The sequence below is a fragment of the Tyto alba genome, unplaced genomic scaffold (assembly GCF_018691265.1).
Source record: "Tyto alba isolate M040663 unplaced genomic scaffold, T.alba_DEE_v4.0 Super-Scaffold_33, whole genome shotgun sequence".
NCBI lineage: Eukaryota > Metazoa > Chordata > Aves > Strigiformes > Tytonidae > Tyto > Tyto alba.
In genome coordinates, this window is record NW_024881308.1 from 12,189,112 (window position 1) to 12,211,500 (window position 22,389).

General features: G+C 37.8%; 2 protein-coding genes across 3 annotated transcripts in view; both read left to right on the forward strand.

The window, feature by feature from the left end:
• RAB22A (RAB22A, member RAS oncogene family) overlaps positions 1–18,001 on the forward strand; it is a 22,646-nt gene extending 4,645 nt beyond the window's left edge. For both annotated transcript variants that reach the window (XM_033010350.2, XM_033010348.2), the window contains exons 3-7: positions 2,953–3,034; positions 7,105–7,176; positions 7,339–7,445; positions 9,276–9,385; positions 10,771–18,001. In XM_033010350.2, coding sequence (XP_032866241.1) covers positions 2,953–3,034; positions 7,105–7,176; positions 7,339–7,445; positions 9,276–9,385; positions 10,771–10,868 — 469 coding nt within the window. In that variant the 3' untranslated portion in view covers positions 10,869–18,001. The remainder of the gene's footprint in view (positions 1–2,952; positions 3,035–7,104; positions 7,177–7,338; positions 7,446–9,275; positions 9,386–10,770) is intronic.
• A 3,871-nt stretch (positions 18,002–21,872) lies between these two features.
• The window catches only part of VAPB (VAMP associated protein B and C), a 39,895-nt gene continuing 39,378 nt past the window's right edge, over positions 21,873–22,389 (forward strand). The window contains exon 1 of the mRNA XM_042800756.1: positions 21,873–22,200. Coding sequence (XP_042656690.1) covers positions 22,143–22,200 — 58 coding nt within the window. The 5' untranslated portion in view covers positions 21,873–22,142. The remainder of the gene's footprint in view (positions 22,201–22,389) is intronic.

Below are 22,389 nucleotides of genomic sequence, written 5' to 3' on the forward strand. Positions count from 1 at the left end.
ATTAATTTTAAAACTTTTTCTAGATCTTATTTCCTAATTGATGTGATTTAAACCCAGCTGGCAGCCGAATGCCATGCAGCTGCTTGCATACACTGCCCCACTCCCAGGAAATGGGGGAGAGAGTTGTAGTGTTAAGGGTAAAGAGACTTGTAGGTTGAAAGAAAAACAAATGAATAATTGAAATAAAATAAAAATAATAATAAAAAATACAGATGAGTAATGCACAATGTGATTGCTCAACACCTGCTGACTGATGCCCAGGCTGTTACCAGCCAGTGATCCCAGAGAAGTGAGAATCCTGAAACCACCATAATGAAAACCTGAGTGATCAACCCTTATCTATATACTGAGCGTGATATTCTATGATATGGAATATTCCATTTGCCAATTTGGGTCTGTTGTTTTGACTGTCTCTCCTCCCTGCTTCTTGTGTACCTGCGCACTAGCAGGACACAAGAAGTTGAAAAGTCCTTGATTTCTTAGCAACAACTAAAAACACTAGTGTATTATCAACATTCTTCTCATACCAAATCCCATACTAAATCCAAAACACAGCACTGTTCTAGATACTAAGAAGGAAGGAAAAAAAAAACCAAACCCACAAACAATTAGTTCTAACCCTGCCAAAACAAGGACAATAATTGAGAATAGGAGGTGGAAAGAACAAAGTAAGGATTAGAGAGAAGTTTTGAGCATATTAAAAAACTAAAGCTGAGAATGTTACTACGTTTACTCTTGGGTTTTTGAGTTCATGAAACAATCTTGTGTTTCATGCGCTGTTTCCATTCCTTTTGGAATTATCTGAGCAATCGTACTTTGTCATGAATGGTCATCATTCAGGCTCAAACATGAGCAGATGTAGAAACTCTGTCAGAATTCTGCAACTTCTGTCCTGTTGGTGCTGAGGACACGTTCTCCTTTGCCTGACCAGCATCTCTAGGTACTGCAGGATATCTAGTTGTTCATTATAGCATCAAAAAGGAATTATGAATGAGTATAAAACTACTTTCAGGTGCATCTTGTTCATGTAATTATACTGCATGCTTGGCTGGGAGAAGCAGCTAGGAAATTTAGCAGGGATAATGCCTGTTTTCTTACTAGGAGTTGTTGAGGATAGCTCTAGTTCAGAGGCTTTTGTTGACCTGAAAGTGGTTTGTCTGAGCTGCTTGTTCTTTGTTCTTTTTTTTTTTTTTTTTTTTTTTTTTTTTGAATTGACATCTGTCACAATGGAAGCTTTCACTTGTCAAATAATTTCAAGAAGCATTTAACTTTTATTGTCAGATACTGTTTGGGATGTTTGTTGTGATGTGAATTAAAGCAATGCAGCTGTTCAGTTCAAATTGACTGCACAGTAATATTTTGGTTTATAGAACCAAGTAAGACAAATTTTCAGTGAGAATCTATGGTTTAGGAAATTGTTTCCATGTTGGTCAGAGCGTTCAGCATTGATGCTTAATTTGCAGCAGTCTTAAGGGAGTGGAGTCTTTGCTGTGCTTTACAACGCATACTCCTATCGCTATTTTCTGTTACTAAAATACATCATCTGGTTAACTGTGAAATGCATTACAGTTACACCCTTGATTTTTAGGGATGCTGCAACCTTATGTTTGGATTCTTAAGAGTAACTAACTTTGGAGCTTGTGTAATTTATCCCTTTCCTTTTTTTTTAAATGTAGATAACTGTTTTGTCTTCCTATAACATTGAAACATGTGCAAAGACTCTGGTTATATTAACTACAAAAGTGTCGCAGACGTAATTAAAATTTATGCCCTGGTGATACTTAAGTTCTAAGATAAATTGAAGTTCAGAGTCTTGGACTCAGGTATTTAACGTTGTTGTTCATGCTAAAAGACTCTTGTTCTCTGACTCAGAATCTACAGCAAGCTTAATGTGTACTGTAAAAAGCTCCAGTACAGGCCACCTCCAGGATCCTATCCTGCATCCTCTCCAAAACTGACAGTAGAGCAAGATTGGAAGTCTGCAGTATTGCCAAGTGACAGGAATTAAGCATACAGAAGGTGTTTAAGATAATAATATAAGATCTCATATGCTTAAAATAAATATGGCATCTATAGTTCCAATTCTACAAGGATTTTAATTCAGCATGTGGCTTTCCTACTAAAAATGTGCTTACGGGTAATAGGTAGAGCAAAGAACTCCCTCTTGTAAAAGATATCTCTGAATTCCTGTTCTTTTGGGAAATACAATGATTCATGTAAAGCAGATCAAGTAAAGCACAAAAGTGCCTTACAATGTTTCACTGTAAAACATCTAGAAGTTGAGAGGGGCAAGTGGGCAGCTGGAGCATAGGAAGAGATTTTTTTGCTTGTCTTCTGGAAGTGCAAGAGCCTCTGCAGGCTGAAGTATATAATGATAGACAGGATTTGGGAGCTGTACAGAGTGTGGACAACAAGCAAGGTACTCATCATTGATTTCTCTGTCCTCTTAACACCTACCAAGAGTGATATCAATCTCCCATATTTTATTCCCAAGTATGGACTTGCCAGTGTTTATCTGAATGATAGTACAGAGATAGAAAAAGCTGGTGCAAAGGGGAAGGATTTGATCTCTTTCCCCCTGGAAGCTTCTGGTATACAGTGATTTGCTGTGACGATTCCTCAGTTTAGGAAGAATGTTGTTAAAAAGGCTAACCTTCCAGATTTTTGTGGTCATACATCCTTTATTATTATCAAAACCTTATGAACAATAAAAGCCTATTTGCATTCATGTTCCTTCTGTTTTGTTAGTTGAATTTCATCCTCTGAAAGGAAATTTCATCCTCTGAGACCCATTGCCTCATTCATTTCAGCCTTTATGTATGAAAATCTTTTTTTGCATGTGTGGGTGGGGAAAGCACTTTTATTGGAACATAAACATTTTTTAAAAGTTCATGGTGATAATAAGAACATATTTGCATTCTGAAAAGCATAAGCTGTATTTTGTTTTTCCAGAGCCTCATTTATGACCAAGACTGTACAGTATCAAAATGAGCTGCATAAATTCCTAATTTGGGATACAGCTGGACAGGAGCGAGTAAGTAGAATCAGTATCTGTGGTGATAGTCTGGCTAGAGTTTGGGTTGCTTTTCAGCCCTGCCCATGGAAGTCACAATGTGATCTGGTTTTACAAATGTGTATCAGAACATTGGTTTCTATTCAGGCATCTATCAAGGTATGGGTGCTGTAAATGTGTTTATTTTTCCTTGTTATCATGGTTAAAGTACAAAGTTAAGGATGATTATCTAAGAAGAGGAGCTTATAAAACAAAATATTGGGTTTAGATTCACTGACAGGGAATGCCATTTCAAAAGAAAACATGGTGAGGGGGAAGCCAGCAGCTGTGTTTAGCACCATTTCTAGTTGAGTTTTAAAAATTCAACTGCAGTATTTTCAGGCAGTGCAACCAGCAACATGAGAATCAAAGTGAAATGCATGATCGTGTTTTAGAGTACAAGTAAGGCCCTGATTCTGGAAAAACATACAATTGCTAGCACATCCTGTGAGTAGGACGTGGGTTTAGGCTTTCAAAAGCAGTGTTTCAGGCAGTGTTATGGGTGATAACTGACCTTTTATTATTTTGTAAAGTTTTACTTCTCAAATCTCATAGTGTTAGAAGCTATGTCAAGAAATCTGTTTTGAAATTTCAATTTTGATTTGTTAGCTTGGGGTTTTGCTCTCTGCAGCATACATAGTTCTGAAGGGAGGCAACAAAATCTTTCAAGAAAATGACTAGTCAAATGAAATTGCAGTTAATTAATTTGCATGATTTTTACTTAGAATTTAAAAGGAAGACTATGCTAGTTCACTTGCTTGTTTATGGATTACTAGTAGAAGTGGTGTGGTAGAAATTATAGTAGCTGTGATAATAGTGCTTATTCTTTCAGTGTCTTGACTGTTAACTACTGGCAACTATCAATTACTCATGATGAGTTTATTTAGGATGTGAGCTAACTGTAACAAAGGTAGACACTGAGCTGTCCCCAGTAAGAGTCAGTTTGATCAGGTTGGGTTATTACTTTAGGATAATACATGGCAAATGCAGCTATAATATTTTTCATAATTGGCTCAAGAAAAGGAGAGCCCAATCAAAAAAATCCTCAAACAGAACAACTAAAAACCCCTCACCACTACCACCAAAACAAACAAACAAAAAACTTGCCCCAAGAAAACAAATTTAAAAACCCCTTAAAGGCTCAGTCATCCCTGTTGAGAGTCATTTGACCTTTTGGAGTCCTGGTGGAACTGACTTGCTAGCTTTTTAGCTTTATAATCACCTCGATGGCTAGAAGGTAACTCAGGTATATTTGTATTGCATTTTCGTGCTCTGGATTTTGAATGACAATTTATTTCTTTCCAGCAGCACCATGTAAAGCAAACTTATGTTGGCAGGGCTGTGTCCCAGAGATATGTCCAATAGTATCCATGTTACCAGAAATATCAAAGTCTTCCCATTACTAGAAGTCCATCAGCATTTGCTGTAAATAGTTTGCCCTAAGTGAATATCCTAGCCCATTCTGAAACGTTAATGCTGGAATGTGAGCCTTCTGAGAGGTAGAGTATGAATTTTGAGAAGCTGCTACTCTTAAATGGAAAGCTTTCTAAACATGCCTGCCACAACTTGGCAGGAAACATCCGTTACATATTAGCATTCCATTCTGTTCACTTTAACTGTGTTTGCAAGCAATAGGAGAATGCCGTAATTTAGATTCAGCAAACTACAATCTGAGGAAACATCTCTGTATGTGACTAGTATGTTTCTTGTCTTTCTGTTTTTAGACTGAGTGATACCTCTTTAATTTTCTTTCATACGAGTTGCATGATATATTTATTGAAATCAAAAATGCCTTACCTGGGCTCTGAATCAAGAGCTGTGGTATCTGTGAAGCTTATGTTCCACACCTGAGAGAAGTCATTGTGAGGTCCCCATATATCCAAGGAAACCAGTGAAATGGGAGCAGGGATATTTACTTTGAAATTATGCTGTTATCTTCATGGATGTTTCTTTCTCCAAAACAGAACAGCACTATCACTTAACTGCTAGTCACAAATGGTCTGTATACCTGCCTTGCCCAGAAATCTGTAGCACAGTTTTCCGGTCATGTGACACATCTAATAATGAATTGTGAAAGGAATCTCCTCCATAGTGATCTGGAATACCAAAAATGTCCATACCATTCTTGGAACTAAAATGTCTGTGCTGAGCCATAATGTGTAATGCACAGAATTCATAGTCCTGGCTTCTTGAGGAGCATTTGCTGTTTTCCACTTCAAAAGCCCAGCATCCAATAGTTCTATGCTACACTAGGCAACCCCTTGGCTTCAGGGAGTAGCTGGCTAGCTTCACTCCAAGGGTGGAAACGTGCACTACTTCCCTTCACACAGCTCATTTACCTACACACACATGCCTTATTTCTTCTCTCATTTCTTCTACATTGAGTAAAGTTGATAGGAGACTACTTGTAGCAATTAGGATTTTTGCCTTTTTACCTAAAATTTTGACAGTGTCTCTGGATAATTACATTATGTCATCTTAATAATTCTGTCAAAACACCAATTGGAGGCTGGAAGGCAAGCTGAAGTCTTTGGAAAAATAGCAAAAGGAAAATTCAGTGTTTCTGGTAACATCTGTTTTGTTAATGTATTTTATCTGTTGACTGCTCTTAAGTGGAAAAAAGTATCTAAGTGTTAGCAGGCAGGAAATGAGTGATAGAAAATCAGTGAGTGAAAGTTGGTTTATTCCCAATGTAAATAGTCAAATAGTCAAAAAGCCAGGTTGCAACCAGTCCAAGTGGTGGTTTACCAAATATGTTTTCCTTTACATTTTAGTACTTAGGAGGAAGAGAGGGATTATGGCCCAACATGAACTGAATGCCTGCCCATGCTTCCCTTTCCCATTATTAAATATTTTTATATTCTGAACTTTGTGTTCAAAATCCTATTTTCAAAACAGAATTTGAGTGCCAAATGTAAATGGTCTGGAATTTTGCTTTATAGCAAGATTTTTATGATTTATAATATTGCTCTCAGTTGAACTGTGCTAAGCAAAAGGAAATTGGTATTTTATTAGAACCAAATAAGCCTTTATGAAAAACTGTATTTTATTCATGATTTTTACCCTGAGTAGTAAGATGCACAAAAGCTCTAAGTCACATGTGCTTACATCAAAGCAGTACATGCAGTTTACTTCATGTTTTCATTAACAGTTTTGGTTGCTAGATTAGTTGTCTGGTGCTTTCTGAATTGACAGAATATCACACTGTTTCTAAGAATGCTTGTTTGATATTCTTGATGCAACTTAATCGTGTCCTCTATCACTTTTTTCAGTCCTGGATTCATAACACTCTGCACATGCAAAGGTGCAGGCCTGGGTTATAGCCTGAAATGCACAACCAACCAAATATGCCTGCTGTAGATTTAATTCTGAAAATTACAATAAAATTACTGCAGCCTTTTACTATCTAGTGTGTTCCTTAAAGCTCAGTTTGCAGCAGGTCACATGGTTGTGGGCTTTTGCAGTTTTTAAACAGGCTTCTAACTTTTGAGGAAAATATTAAGGAAAATCCCTAAAGCCGTAGGTTAGAATATGAAGAAACCAACATTTCTAGCATTTAAGAGTGCCACGACTGATTCATGGGGCTAGAGATTGACACCAACTTCTGAATATTTCAGATCAGTGGTAATATGTGCTATGAAATTACTTTTTGTCCAAAAGCATGAGTGTCTTAAAGGAAGAAGTGAGTTCAACTGTGACTATTTTCCCGTTGCTCAGTGTTTAAAGTTGAGCATCTATCCTGCAGGTTTGTGTTTGTTTATAATCTACAGTGTTATAAATGAGAGATTCATTTCTAGTCAAAATAAGTGAAGTTTGGCTTTCTGTTTTTTGCAGTACTACTGATCCCTATTTATTGGTTGGACTTTGTAAAACAGTACTTTCATAGAAGTTTACGTACTCTACTGCACAGTCTCTCTGTAATTGTAAAGGAATGTTTTCCACTAATGTGAACTTTAAAGCTAGTTTTCACTTTTTTCAATAATAATACTAATAAGGAAATCATGGAGGTCAGTGGGAGATCAGATCCATAATGTGTCATGTCTGTCTTTCAGTTTCGTGCTTTGGCCCCAATGTATTACAGAGGGTCAGCAGCAGCCATTATAGTGTATGACATCACAAAAGAGGTAAGAAATTTAATCTTGACCCAGCATTACAATTTCAGAGGATTTTTTTGTGTCGTGGGACAGTTCTGACTTGTAATTCCTTCTGTTTTTTTTTTTTGTTTGTTTGTTTGTTGTTTTTTTTTTTTTTGTTTTGTTTTTGTTTTTGTTTTTTCTCCACATCAGGAAACTTTCTCAACATTAAAGAACTGGGTTAAAGAGCTTCGACAGCATGGACCTCCAAACATTGTTGTAGCTATTGCAGGAAATAAGTGTGATCTTAATGATGTAAGGTAAAAAAACCATTGACAGTTTGCAGGTTTTCACTTAGGTTCATAGTGCTAAATATTTTAAGATTTCAAAGCAGGTGAAAGGCATAGAGCAATTTAAGCTATTTTACACTAGCATTGTAGTTTCACAAGGGGTCTGAGCTGTTTCAGCTGTCAGAAGATTTGGTTAATGTGCCCTTGGACAATCTTGCCCACTTTGTCCCCTGTGTTGGTGTGAGTACATGTGTGATTGGGTAGTAAATCGGGCTGTGAAATGGATCCAGATAAAAACTAACCATTTGAAAAAAAGAAAACTGATCCAAGTGTATTTACCTTTCTCACACCATGAGCGTTTGCTGGCATAACAGAGGTGGGATAGCAGGGTTAGGAATGAGCAGTTTACAGGGCGACAGGATTACCTTTTCTGGTGGCAGTGCCAAGTTACACAAGCCTAAACTGCCTGTGAAACGACAGTGTAATACAAGCTGTTTACCTCACTTCATAAGAAGTACCCCTGTCAGTCTGTAGCACCTCATTTTGTTAGGAAAAACATCCAGCCTGTTGGAAAGCATTGTGTAGGTTTTTCTGACTTGCTTGTTCAGGTGCCTTCCTTCCCTACTTAAATACTGGGATGGAATTGGCTGTGGCTGAAATAGTTGCAGGGAGTGGGAAAAGCACTTCAGAAGCTTTATGAACAGCCAAGCTTTCTAGAAGGCGTGTACTAAAAACAAAAGAAGCCCTTCTTTGTTTATGTCCTGGTTAAATTAGCCAAAAGTCAGAAAGAACGTATATGCAAACTTCTTGGTTTTAGATTTCATTGGAAAAGGTACCACAGCTGTTGTCTCAAAGGAGACGGATGGTTATGTGTTAAAAGAACCACTGCAAAGTTGGTTCTTAGTCTAGTTTTACAAATCATTAATATATAGCAGTTATCTAGTGAGCTATAGTAACTTTTGTTAGAAGTAGCATGTCTCTTATGAGAAAATGACTTATACTACATGCCTTGTATTTGTATTCTTAAGACTCACATGCTTATTTCTTGGTGCTTAGGTGTCATCATAAATTATGTAAACATTGTTATTCAAGCTAATGAGCAAGATTCCATGTACTTTAGTCAGAGGCAATATTTGAGTCACTGATTCAAAGTATGTGCTTTTGATACCCTAAATGCTTTGTTACTGCAAGTAGCCTGTGTTTTCTAGAAATTATATGTAAAGTGATACAATGTATAGTCCAGTCCTGTCTCTACCTATTGGGGTTTGGTTTTTTTCCATGTTGTTTATGGAAACTCACTTCATTATCAACTTGCCAATTGAGGGGTGCAGAATAACTTCCCTTCTTGGCTCTGTTGTGTGCTCAGTCTAAATATGTTCCTGTTTATAGCTATGTCTTCATGTAAAATAAATGCGACACTAATGATTTCTGCAGTGTTGTGAGATACTTGGTTTTGTAAAGACCTGTTGGAAATCCACTGGATTAATGGAACTAATGCTTTAGGATCTTTTCACTACATCATAAACTGTTGTGTATGTGAAGAATCAAGTACCCCCTAATGATTGATTGCAGACCTACACTTAGAGCACTCAAGAAACAAACTCTACTGTAATGTCAGATGGCTTAAAACCTTGTTTAGTTTATGATTGTGCTTCAGTGGTGCTCATACCTCAAGGTAGGGAGACAGCATAGAGTAAAGAATGAGCATCAACTTCAGGATGAGGGAGCACTGTGATGACAGGTAAAATACAAAATACTCATTTGATGAGACACTTAAAAGCTTAATCTATCACTTAAGATTTTGATCAGTTTTTTTTTTTTTTTTGCATTCACAGTTTTTTCTTTGCTTTGTTTTTCCAGAGAAGTCATGGAAAAAGATGCTAAAGACTATGCAGATTCCATTCATGCAATATTTGTAGAGACAAGTGCGAAAAATGCAATAAACATTAATGAACTCTTTATAGAAATTAGTAAGTATTTAAACAGTTAATGTGCTTTCTTCTGGAAGAAGTTCAAGTAGAAATTTGATCAATGTATTACTTTTGTGCTATTTAGGTGAGAGTATATGGACTTAAATTTGTTACAATCAGACGTAAATACAAACTGCAAAATGAGCCGCATAAATTTTTGGTCATCTAATGACCTAAACATTCCTTCTAGAGATTTTAAGCTTACTGTGATGCTGTGGGATAAATAGCAAGCAGGGCACTCATGTCAGAAGTCAGTGTCATCTTACTATATCTGTTGTTGAATGTTTCAATTGGTACTTCCAAGGTTATGAAGGGAAAGGAAATGACATGAGGAAGATGGAAACTTTATACAACTGAGAAAAGGAATTAAGTTCTCACTCTTAGTGTTTGTACTTAGTCTAAAACAGGGCATTTTCAAAACAAAAGAATTCATAAATGCAAGATTACTGAATGGGAAATAGCTACTATTGTGTACAGATTTTCCACAAATATTTTTATGATAGCTTGGGTTTTCTTAATTAAATTGCAAATCTTTTCTCTCTCATTCATGGTGGATATGACAATGACAATTTTTTTTTGTGTGAATGAAAAGCAGACAGTACTCCACAGTGAATTCCATGCAATATTATTTGCAGGATATGTTTCAGGCAGCAGCACCTGTGTGCAGGTATGTCAGCCTGTTTGAAAAGAGGACAAACAGCAGTTGTTCCTGTGTGTGCTCTGCAGTTTAGCTTTGAATAACTTACAGAACCATTAGACTTAAGAAAAAAAAAAATAGGGTCCTTATAAGCAGTTGAATTTATTGAAGCTGATGTAGAAAGTATGTGCTGTAGATTAGCTTCCTGATTTACTGACTTAATAGTTGCTCTCTAAAATTGATCTTGAATAAACTGTGGAAAAAAGAATCATAAATCCTTTTCAGAGAAGAATACTCAACCAGGTGTAGTCAGTGTTAAAGACTGATTAGATGACTAAAGCAGCTATCTTTATAACCACTTCTGTGCTAAGCCTGGTGCAGGTGATGTACTGTGGAAATGCAGGTCAAGATGGTAGTTCTTTATGAAGATATTCCAGATGGTATTGCATCCTGCAAAGTATGTTTTCAGGGTGCTTTTATAGCTTAGCTTTCCCGAGTCTATATTAGCCTGAAGTGTAAACACTGCAAAATTAGCTTAAAACTGCCTCTGTTCTTCTTTTGTGGAGCCATACCTCTTACAGACATAGTATAGACTGTTAACTGCCATCCTTCTGTTATGCAGGAGTGTTGTCACTAGTGACGTATGACTAACTGAAGACACAATTTTGTATACAAAACATATACTGAATGCTTAGAATCAGTTTCAAGTATAATGTTTGCTGTAAATTTTTTTTCTGCTTCCTTGTAGGTCGCAGAATTCCATCAACTGACACCAACCCCCCGTCTAGTGGTAAGGGCTTCAAACTTAGAAGACAGCCATCGGTGACAAAGCGCAGCTGCTGTTGACTGATCCCTTAGAAAATCAGACTTGTTTATACAGTAGGTGGTCTTGGAAGTTAATAGTTCACGTTGGGTTTATATTATCGGTCTTAGATCTTTATCTGCTGGTGTTCATACACCCGAGGTCCCACAAAAATGGACCAGTTCATCTGACATCTGTACACTCGCAGAAAAGACTGCAATTGTAATGTCAGCCTGTTTACTTACAAAAAGTGTAGTATCTCTTGCATTCAAAGGGAATCCATCATCACTTTTTTGGCCTTGCTTGAAAGGAAGGTGACTATATGGATGGTAGAACTGAAATGTTTAGTAGTTTTATAATCAAGATTTTGGGGGTGTTTTTGTAAAAAGGGAGATGAGCACTTTTGTGGGACTTAGGGGTGGGAGAAGTCTGGAAGTTAGATGCCATTTCTTCCTTTTCTTCAGTGAGCCTTATTTTAAATTGTAGCTAATCCAGAGTACAATGGGACAGTTGATGTGAGGTAGCTACAGAATAAGCAACTGAAGACAAATAGGCAAATCAGTCCATCCAGTCCCCAAATCCCATTTGCACTTTTTATTTAAAGATGATATGCACCGGGGGTGGGGACACGAGCAACAGATCTTAAATCACAGACAATCTTTTTTTCATGCTGACTTTAATCACTTTAAGGCAAACTGATATACTTATAGGCATCTTTTTGTTCGTACAAGTTTTTTAATGTTAAGCTGTTGGTTGAAGAAAACCTACTTGTAGTTCTGACTAAATTAAGTGGTTACTGACTAAAAACAGATGCTGTAAACAGATGTTGCCAGTGGTTCTGATAAGACCTAAAAGTTTTTGGGGAAAGGTTTTAATTGCTTGGCATGTGTAAAGTGTTCATATTGTATTTATGAGACCAGTGTTTAAAGTATTATAAATTATGTAAAAACAGTTAAAAAAAAAAAAAAAAAAAGGCAATCTTATACACTCTTTCCATTCCACACCTATGGATAAACTCCTGGGGAATCTCCATCAGGTTTTCTTCCTGCATTTCAGGTATTGTCACTGTGAGTTCATCCAGAGGCAGACTGAAATTCTTTCTCTTTCAATCACATTTGAAAGGACAAATAGAGAATGCTGTTGATACAGCATGAGGTCTGTCTGTTGAACAAGTTTTCATCTAGTGCACCCAATCTTTCCTGTTTCGGGCACAAAAATATAAATAGGAAGTAACCTTAAAGAGACGTGGTAATGTAGATCGTTACCTCTTAGCTCCTGGGCTTTTCATTTGTGAGGGTTTTTAGCAAATCAGTGTTTAGCTTCTTCTGTATTGGGTTTAGTATGCTTTCAATTAAACTATAGGTTGACCATACCCATTTGTGATACTTTATTTATTTTTACTTTTTGTTTCCTACCAGCACTAGTGAGAAACTATACTTTTGAAGAAAAAGAGCTTAATAGACTCAAGTATGTACTAAAATACGCTGTTCAGCTTTAGTATCAAAATGAGGTCATGTTGATGATACTTATTATTTGTTTATAATCTGGTTTTCTATCATCTCAAGTATTTTCTCTGAAGGAAATGAGGTAGAGTTGGTAAGAAATGAAAGAACTTGTACTTCAGATTAGTTTGTGTTAGTGAAAATTACTGTAGAGCTGTTCTGGAGCAAAACAGGTGAACTATCACAGAGAGATTTTGAATGGGTCAGTATGTTTTAATGAAATTTGGTGCCTACATTTTTATCATGCCTTTTATTTACCCTACATTGTCAATTAGTCCTTCTTTGCCACAGTTCTACAGGCTACCATGCTTATAGAGAGCCCAAGAAGTATATCTTCATCAACCAAAGGCTGTTTGAAGCCCCTTTGAAACATTGGTCCTTAACAAAGAATGTCATAGTAGAGACTGATTTGTGTTTGGTGTTCAGCCTGATTTATGATTTATTTTTTCTGTCACTCATGCAAATAAATTATGAACAGAAAACTTTAGTGCTCTTACAAAATGCTTGATAGAAATATAATTAGTAAAGAAAGCACAGAATAAGCTTGCTCTTGGGCGTATTTTTAATTTTAAAAAAGCAGGTTAGCAATTAAATGTAGAACTTCCACAGTGGCAGTCATGGAAATCCCCAATTTCTTTGAAATATCTCAATTCTTGCTCCCAGCAAATTTTTAAATAACAAATTGTGTGATTATGGAATTCAACTAGGTTTTTTAAATATTTTGTTTTCACAGTGCTTCAGAAAGTCTATTCTGTACCAAGATACCAGGTGCTTTAGTATCTTACTGTGATACACAATATACTGCTTTTATTACAGTTGGTTAGTAATAAATCTGGAAATTCTTGAACTTGCAAAGATCACAGAAGGAGAAGGAAAGTCTCAGATTTTGGGAATATCTTTTATGTAGATTAGTACAAAAAGGAATTTCAGACTTCCTAAATGAAAGTTATTGCCTGTTAGCATGTGGTAAAAATATAGCTTAAATCTATTTTTCAGTGGGATAACAAAAATGATTTAGTAGTATTTATCCAAGATCTATTGACTTGAGAAGAAAATGTTGGACTCAAGGCAAGACTGAGAGGCTAGTATTGTGAATATCGTTCTCTCCACTCAGGGGGGAGAGATCCATATATCTTAGCAAATCTTTATGAACTGCTTTCTGATCTCTCTTCACTTATTTGCTGTACATCAAAATTACACTTAAACAAAAAACCCCACCCCAGAACACTAAAGAAGCAGCAACAATCTAGCCCATCTCAAATGTATCTAAGTCTTAATGCCTCAGACTCCTTTTGTTATCAGTCTGAGTGGAATGTGAGCATACTTAATACCCTTTTTGCAGTTCTGATCTTGGATTACTGCAGTTAATAAAAACATGTAAATAGCCAGTATTTCAGATTGTCCAAACTACAAATACTGGAGTGAGGCTGCTTTTTAACACATACCTATTTAAAATGACAGACTGTTGATGTAAGTTCTTTTGAGCCAAGATAACTGTTTATTGATCAGTTGGCCCTAGTTGAAAGCCAGAATGCAGTCTTCCCTGGATGAGATGCACATGTTCATTGTTTCATTTTTGTTGGAGGAAAATGGTTTCTTCTGTATTAATAATTTGTTAGACCATCTGCTTTCATCTTGCACTAGGCTTGCTGAAATTGATTATATTTTCTCCTAACATAGCTTCTCTATTTGGAGATACATTAGCCTTTGAGTGTTTGGAGTGCTTATGTTTGACCATTCCAGCTAAATTTTTAATAACTTTTTTCTCTTAAGAAGTTGTTGAAAAAGCTCAGGACTGAAGTTTTATTCCACTATGCCTTTCTTTTTAATGAATGGAGTTCATCATAGAGACTAGACTTTCAGATACTCTCAAAGGGAATTAATTGCTGCAAAACAAGTTTGGAAGGGTAAAGTATCATATACATAAAAATGTAATGAGGTGCATGTCATTGCATTGATACAGAGCGTTTTTTTTAACTGACAAAATATGACTGTTTCAGCTTCTAAAAAACACCAGTTCTTTCCCACAGAAGCTACAGATTTGTAAAAAAACATTTGATAAAGGTTTAGTTCTTTAAGTTTTGGAGCAACTTAAATGTGCTCCCTAAGTTTTGGAGGGTGTCTTCATCTGACTCTCTAAATTACAACAGTCTTAGCTAACTTGCCAGACTCTTGATCTGTGCTGTAGGTAGTTTTGTAGTATGTTTTATATACATGATGAAAACTGGCATACTGAATGCCTAAGTAGGTGAAATCTGGAAGCTTATGTTTAATAACAGAAGCATCTAGTGGTCAGACTACTAAAAATTGTTATAGGTGCTTTGAAAAGTTGTAAGACGATTCTAACAACTTCTGCTGTTGCCAAGGAAGTGTTTGTTATTAGGTCGGTGTTGAAACAAAACAGGTCATTGCACTTGAAATCCCTATTGACATCAGTGAGACCCTTTAAGTGCTACAGGAACAGACAGTTAATAGTATAGAGGGGTGTTTTATGCAGACTTTAGTCTTTGATTTGTTGGTGTACATAATACCAATTTAATGCTTCTGGCCTGCTCAAGAAAGATTATTTACATGCTTGGGAAGAAAGTTAGAGGAGCGGAGACAACGCCTGCTTATTGATTTGGAAGTTTAAACCTGGCTGGGAGATGTGGGATTCATTGGGAGCTGTCTGCATTCACGGTTAAAGCTTCATTTTAATTACCAAAATAATTCAGGCTGAATATATTGAATGGTTTAAGTTGGCCTCAACAAGATTTTTGTTACAATGATAATCCTGAGTTATTCTTTACCATTAGTGTAAATTTCCAGTATAACATATTGAGTATTAGTTGGAAAAGAAAGCTTTAGCCGTGATGTTTGATTGACTTTCTTGTGAAATAGTCTATAGTGTTTATTAAGGATGGTGTAGTCTATTTGTGGTGTGCTATGTCAGCAGTCTGCGAAGACTATCTTGGGAATTGATGATTTACAGGACAGAAGCTGGCTGAGCTGTGTAGCTAGTCACCCTGTAGCAAACCTCACTTAAAAACAGCAATAGCTACAAACAAGTAGAAAAAAAAAATCATCTCAAACATAAGGAGAACCTGAATAATTTACTGACTTAAGCTTCTACACTGCCTATTCATTTTCTAAAAAGCTTCATGTATCTCTCTTAAACACTTTAAGCCTCTAAAAAAAATTCTTTTGTTCATGGATAAGAGAGAAGGACAAACTTTCTTAACTTTTTTAACAAGAAGTCATTTTACAGTGACCTGAGACTGTTTGTATGCCACAGGTCAGTTACTTGAAGCAGGAGAATTGTGTGCTTGAAATTAAGCTCCTAAAAGTTCTGCACAAAATTCTGTAAAGAAAACTGTTAACATGTTATGTTCAGATCACATTCCTATTAATAGATCACAGCCCTGGTAATGGTAGGTGACAGAAGACTTGCGGAAATAAGATGTTGGTGTGGGTTACCAATCTAAGATATAAATGCAGGTTCTAGTATAAAAAAAAGTAATGTCAGCTATCTTTTTCAGAGTTGTATGGCTCCATCTTGTCAAAGAAACACTTCTGAAACCACATCTTTGTTTGTCATGCAAGAAAACAGGTGCCAAAATGTATTATCCTAAAATTATTAGGCCTTCTGACATCAGTGTTTGTTTCTAAAAAATCCCTTCTGATATTTTGGAGGTCTGAAAAGTTTGAATGCAAATCCTTTATTGGTCAGTTAGAATAAAAAATGCATGACTTGGAAAAATTAAGCAAGCACTACCAAATTTTATCTATAAAGTGTCACAGATAACAAGTCTTTCAAGGGATATAGGACTCTCCTGAAACCCAGGAGTACTGATGGGCTTAGTCTCTGACATGTCAAAATGATCCTAGGGTCAGGTTTTTCCTCCTTCCCTCTCCCATTTCCCCCCACCCAGTCCCGAGTTTTTAACATAGTGTTGTCAGAGTGTACATGCTATAAACAGATATTTAGAAATACTTAGAAAAGTTCTAGTGGCTTAGAGTTATTTCGTGCTTCCTGGTTTACCTGGAAAATCAAGGCAGTAGTAGGATGATTTGTCTCCTAAAAATTTGGACAGCATTTGCTGAAACTGTGCTCGGTCTAGGATAAAAATTTCTTAGAAGAGACAATTCTGCTTTTCCCATTACATCATCCTGCAAGTTGGGATTGTTAAATTCTTACTTAAACACTAGCAATGAATTTTATTCAAGGAGCTAATTACCTTTGTGAAGGTACTCTTCTAAGGTTGGGGTTTTTTTTCTTTGCTTCATTTCTGTGCTAGTTTTCACATATGTAGTATTGAACAAACCAACTGCTACTTCTTTTTCAAATGTTGAAGGATACAGACCACTCTTTCTGTCATACTCTTCATCTGTGTGTGATACTCCATCCAGTTGTTGCACTTGGGTATGCTGTAACTCTGACACCTAGATAGATTCACTGCTACTATCTTGCCTCACTTTTACTCATGTTACAGTATATATTTCCTATTAAATCTATTATGTTTTCTTGACAATTTGTTCTTTGTTTCCTTATGGGATTTAGCCAAGAACAGGTGGTGAGTGTGTTTTTCTCCTCAAAGGTTCTAGAAGTATCTGTCACAGTGGCAAATGTTTGTAAACAAAATGGTAATTCATTAGTACAGCCTTATGAAACTGTTATGAAAACATAGGAGCTGAGACATGTACTGCTACTGTATTATACCACATAACAAAGGCTAAAAGCACATTCACCTGGGGGGAGCAAATTATTATAAGGCTCTAGTAACATGGCGTAAACTCTTCTATATTTTAACTTCTTCTTTTTGTACTTCCTGTTTCTGAATATTGTGTATCCAACATTGAGATTGTGACACAGTGAATTGATTTAAGACACGGTGTTTCTGTAGCTGTTAGACACCTAAGACTTCCTGGCAGTCTTCCCCCTTGTATCCCCCATCCCCAGTACAATGAAGAGAAAAATAAATCATTCTGAAGGTTTCTTCTAAATAGGAAACTTTTCCATTTGTGTATTCAGGGCACAAAAATAACCTGATATGCATATAGCTCTTGCAGTGTAATAAATGTTTGCCTGTAAAATTAAGCGTGGAGGTTAACCTTTGTATCAATTCTTGTCCCTCTTAAGAACATTCTGCCTTTTCATTAAAGGATTGGGTTAACCTGTAACAAAGGTTGAAAGGTCTGTGCCTTCTTATTACAGTATCTCTTATTAAAAGAAACTTAAGCCGCTCAAAGTTACAGAGCATTTGCAGCACTGTAAACTGCACAAATTTACAACCATCGCTTCACTGCATGAAATGTAGTCAGATTACTAGTGATGAAATATTGTAGTGATGAATTCCCAAGCTTATGAATGTTTTGAGACTTTTTTTAGTCTTCTCTTGGGCTGGTCCTGAGAGTGTGTACAGGTTCGTCTGTATTGTTGGTTTGTAGATGCTAATGAGGAAAACCAGGCTTTTGTTCTCTCCTTTTTGTTTGAATTGTTACACTCCCATATAGTGCATAGAATGCAAATAAAGAAATGTTGATTTGGCATAATGTAAACAGCCTTTTCAGCCTAAGCATTCATAATAAACTTTTATAGTGTAATAACATGCTAAATCACTACCAGTCTGATGTATTGTGCAAAAAAAAAAAAAAAAGGTGTAAACATTTTATTAATAAAAAGCTTTGTTTATAAATGTGCTGGCTTGTTTATAAATGCTTCCACAATTCTCAACATCTTCAAAAATAGTCTCTATAGAAAGAGAATTATAGAAGAGGAATGTAAGCAATAACATAGCAGAAGTGACTCTCAGGGAAGATTCAAATAGCTGTTTTCCAAATGTACTGACTACCAGTCATTCAGAAACTGAAGCTTTTCCCTGCTTTATGTATACACAGACAAAGGCAGAAGACGAACTTGTACAAAGAAGGGATGAGGAAAAACAGCAGAGAGAATGCAGCTTTTGTGTAATGCTTCCTTTCTTTGCAGCATGATGTCTGAGAAACTGCAGGCCACACACAGTCTTGTCAACCAGTGCAAGGCCTGACAAATTCTACCAGGATCAAGTTATTTAATACATTGCTTTTAGCTCAGACTGCATGAAATGTAAAATTCTTGACTGCTTAGGCCAGGTTTCTGTCAATCAAAACTGTAAAGTGCTTTTAACATCTGCATAGCATTGTGGGGGCCTGTCATGCTGGGAAGAGATCCTTTCTTAATTATTAAGAATTAACAGCTGGTTGGTAACTTGCTTTTTTTAAACCACTGCTTTGGTGGTTATGTAGAGCACAAAAATAGGGGGTTGGCTACAGTCGTCTCACTTGTCTTATGTGATGCTTAAAAGATGTAGTTTTCTTGCTTCAATGTGTGATGCAAGTCTAACATGTTCAGTTAATAGCAGCCTTCAAAACTGTAAATAAGCAAAAAAGTTCTGTTTCTGATACAGCTATTTTACCTGAAAATGTTGGATAAAAGTTGCTACTAAGCAACTGGCTGCAGTTCATATGCAGGAAAGACATACTGTTAAGAAGATAACAGAGACCTGGAATAACTTAAATTTATTGTTCAGTACCTGCTATTTATAACTTATCCTTTTAAATGTGTGAAAACTGCTTTTGAGGAGTGTCACATATGCTTGTATGAATGTGCCTTGGAGTGAGCATAAAAAGGGTAAACACAAGGAGCATGCTAGAATAGAGATAAAAACACATTTTACATGTGTTTGCATAGGGAATCTAGATAACTAAACCACCTAATTTACACACACACAATATGAGATGGTGTTTTAGTTGGATCAAGTCTTTCATAACTTTTATGGTAAAAGTGTTATAACAGCTTAAACTGTTCTTCAAAATTGCTCCAGTACAAAGCCTTCAGGTGTTCTTCAGAGTTGCCCTGTAGTGTTCATCCCTGTTTTCTCCTGTTATCAAGAACTCAGCTTGGCCACAGGTTGCATTCTAGTCTAGTTGTGACTGAATTGTTAATAAAGTGAGGTTTTTTTATGTAATTGATAAAGACGTAATATTGCAGGTGGCCTTCATGCATGGCCATTTCAATTAATCTGATATGCACAATATTGAAGGTACACATTATTTACATATAGCAAAAACGTGACAACCTACATTAATGACACTTCATAAATTTTCAACTTAAGCAATGCTCTGCTTTAAAAACTTCAGCCTGGATGAAAACGTGGGTGAGCCCTTCAAATACAAACAGGTAAGTTCAGAGCTGCCAGTTGTGGTAAGATGATACAACTTGGCAAACCCTTTTAAGATGTGGATCATCAAATGCTTAAGGGTGTTCTTTGTACTTCTTTCAGGAAAAGTAGAACTTGGAAAGCTCTGGGCAGCAACACTGAACAGTTGTTTACTTTAGGGTTTTTTATTATGTATGACTATATATTGTATAAAGTTTCCTCTGTCTTATTCCTCACCATTAGTTTCCAATTAACTCGCAGGTATGTATAAAGCTTGTCTTTTCTACTAATTACTTGACTGAGAATGCCTAGCTCATTGAGAGAGTCTGTTTATAAAAATAAAACCTAAGAGATTAAGTGAAAGAAGATAACCTTTCCAGAATACAAGCCAAAGAAAACAGCGCTCCAAAGCGTAAGTAAACTCAACGCTCTTCTGATATGGAGATCTAGTAAAATGTTATGACATAATCCATAGTTTATGCTATAAATTAAATCCTCACAACTAGCAGAAATAGTCAGCCAAGAACATTCTAGGCTCCAAATCTAATTAACTACGTAAAGTAGAATAGCAGGGACCTGGAAAAGAAAATACACTCCTTGATAACCTTATGTGACCATCTTTTCTCTAAGAGAGAAGGAATTTAAGGAAAAACAGCAGTACGTTATTTGAGTGTGTTGCTGTACATTGCTGAAGCTTTTAAAAATTATTCCTGATGTAATGGCTAGAAGGAGTTAGCAGGTTTCACTTGTATTATGCAAAGCGAAGAGTTATATTAAATATGTACATGGGTTTGTTTTGTTTTGGCATGGAATGAAAGACATCTCAGAACAAAAACAAAAGCCAAAGCAGGATGGGAGGTGGTTAAGCAGACAAGCTGGAAAATGGATTATCATGGACAAGAGCAGCTGAAGTGTTGAGATGTATAAATACTACAGATGTGCGTAGAGCATTGAATGTCATCATCCTGTTTAGTGGTGTTAATTTTAACATATACATCAGTCATTTGCCATTGCTTTTACTGCCAGAAACTAGAGGAACCTTCTTAGGAATTCCAGATCTTTTTAGATATCTTATCCATTTTGGGCAACTACAATGTAAAACAATGGGATAAGGAACTTGTGTGAGGCACACGGTATCACACAGATGGTACTGGTGTGATGAAATGAATTTTCACAATGTTTTACCGTATTTTTACTCACCTCTTACCTCCTTGCTAATCAGCCCTGATTTGGACTTACTCAACATAACTCAATACTTTCAGTTGCTGTTCTTTGGAAGCTGATTGTTTTTAAACACTTGGTTTTAATCTCTGCAAAGGGCATCTCCTCCTGAAGTCCTGTATGCCTAAAGTCCAGTTGCTTAATGAGTACTTTCTGCTGTATATAAATTACCAGCTTTTAAGACCAGCACCTTTCTGCTGGTAACATGGTCATCCTAAACTCCTGCTTCATTATTACCTACTGCTGACTTTGGTTACAGCAATGGTTTATAATTTAAGAACAACTGAGAATGTTTAAAACAACTGGGGAGGATACTGCTATTGTAACTACACTGGCCTAAGGCTATCGATAAAGTCTTTTATGTTAAGACTAACCTCGAAATTTAAAAAAAAAAAAAAAATCGTGATATTTAGACAAAAAAAAAAAACACACCAAAACAAGGAACAAAAACTGAGAAACCATACACAATACAGAACTGCCCCCAACCAACCCCAACATAACACACCAAAACTTTAATTACAGTTTACTTAAGAAGGGGGGGAGGTATTGGGTATCTTAAAATCACTAAAATGGCCTGAAACTCTTATTTATTAAAAAGTAAGTATTTCCTGTGGCTTGATGCCAGTTACCAGGATTTCCTGGTCCTGTGGTGGCCGTTTTTCAGCCTTGCAATCACACCACCGTGGCCCCAGGCTGTCGTTCTACACCGGGAAGCCTGAGGCCCCGGCCACCCCGCCCAGCCCTGGCTGTGGGTCCCCCCCCGTTTCCCGCCGGAAGGTCCCGGGCAGCTGTGCCCGCCTCAGGGGCTGCCGTTCCCTTCCCCGGGCAGCCCTGCGGCGACACAGACCGAGTCACGGCCTAAAATAACAGGCAGCTCCCGGATAAAACGGCATTTATTATCAATCATGATTTTCAATGATGATTAGACTTCATGAATATTAATTAGACCTCTTCCTCACCCATCAGGTTACCGGTGTGGGGAGGCGGCCCGAGCCCGAGGAGCGCCCAGAAGAGGTGAGGAGCCCGCCTGCGCCAGAAGCAGTCGGGCGGCGGGCCCGGGCCGGCCCCCTCAGCCGCGGCGGGGGGCGGGCGGCAGACGTCAGCCACCGCCTCTCCCGGGCCCCTCCGTGCTGCATCATCCCGCCCCCGTTCCCGCCTCCCGCCCTCTCCCCGCGTCCCTGCCCGGGCAGCGTGCGCGCTGCGAAACCCCCGAGCCGCCGCCCGCCCGGCCCGGCCCTGCTCCGCCGCCCGCAGCGCCTCTCCCTTAGACGCTCCGGGGGGTGAATAAACCGGTCGGGCGTGTCCGTCCCCCGCCCGCCCGCCTGCCTTCCCTCCTCCCCTCCCTCTCCCCTTCCCCTCCCTCCCCGTCCCTTCCTCTCTCCGCCTGGTGCCGCCACTGCTGCCGAGGAGGAGGAACATGGCGAAAGCGGAGCAGGTCCTCAGCCTCGAACCGCAGCACGAGCTCAAATTCAAAGGTACGAGGCGGCCACCGCCATCCCCACCGCTGCCTCCCCGTGCTGGGCCGGCGGCGCGGCCGCTCTCCGGCCCCGCTCCAGCGGCAGCCATTTTCCGGGGGCCGGGGCTGGGCACCAGCCGCTAAAATGTCCTTCAGCGCCGCCGCCGCCCCCACGCCCTGCCGGGCCTCTCCCGCCTGCCGCGGGGTG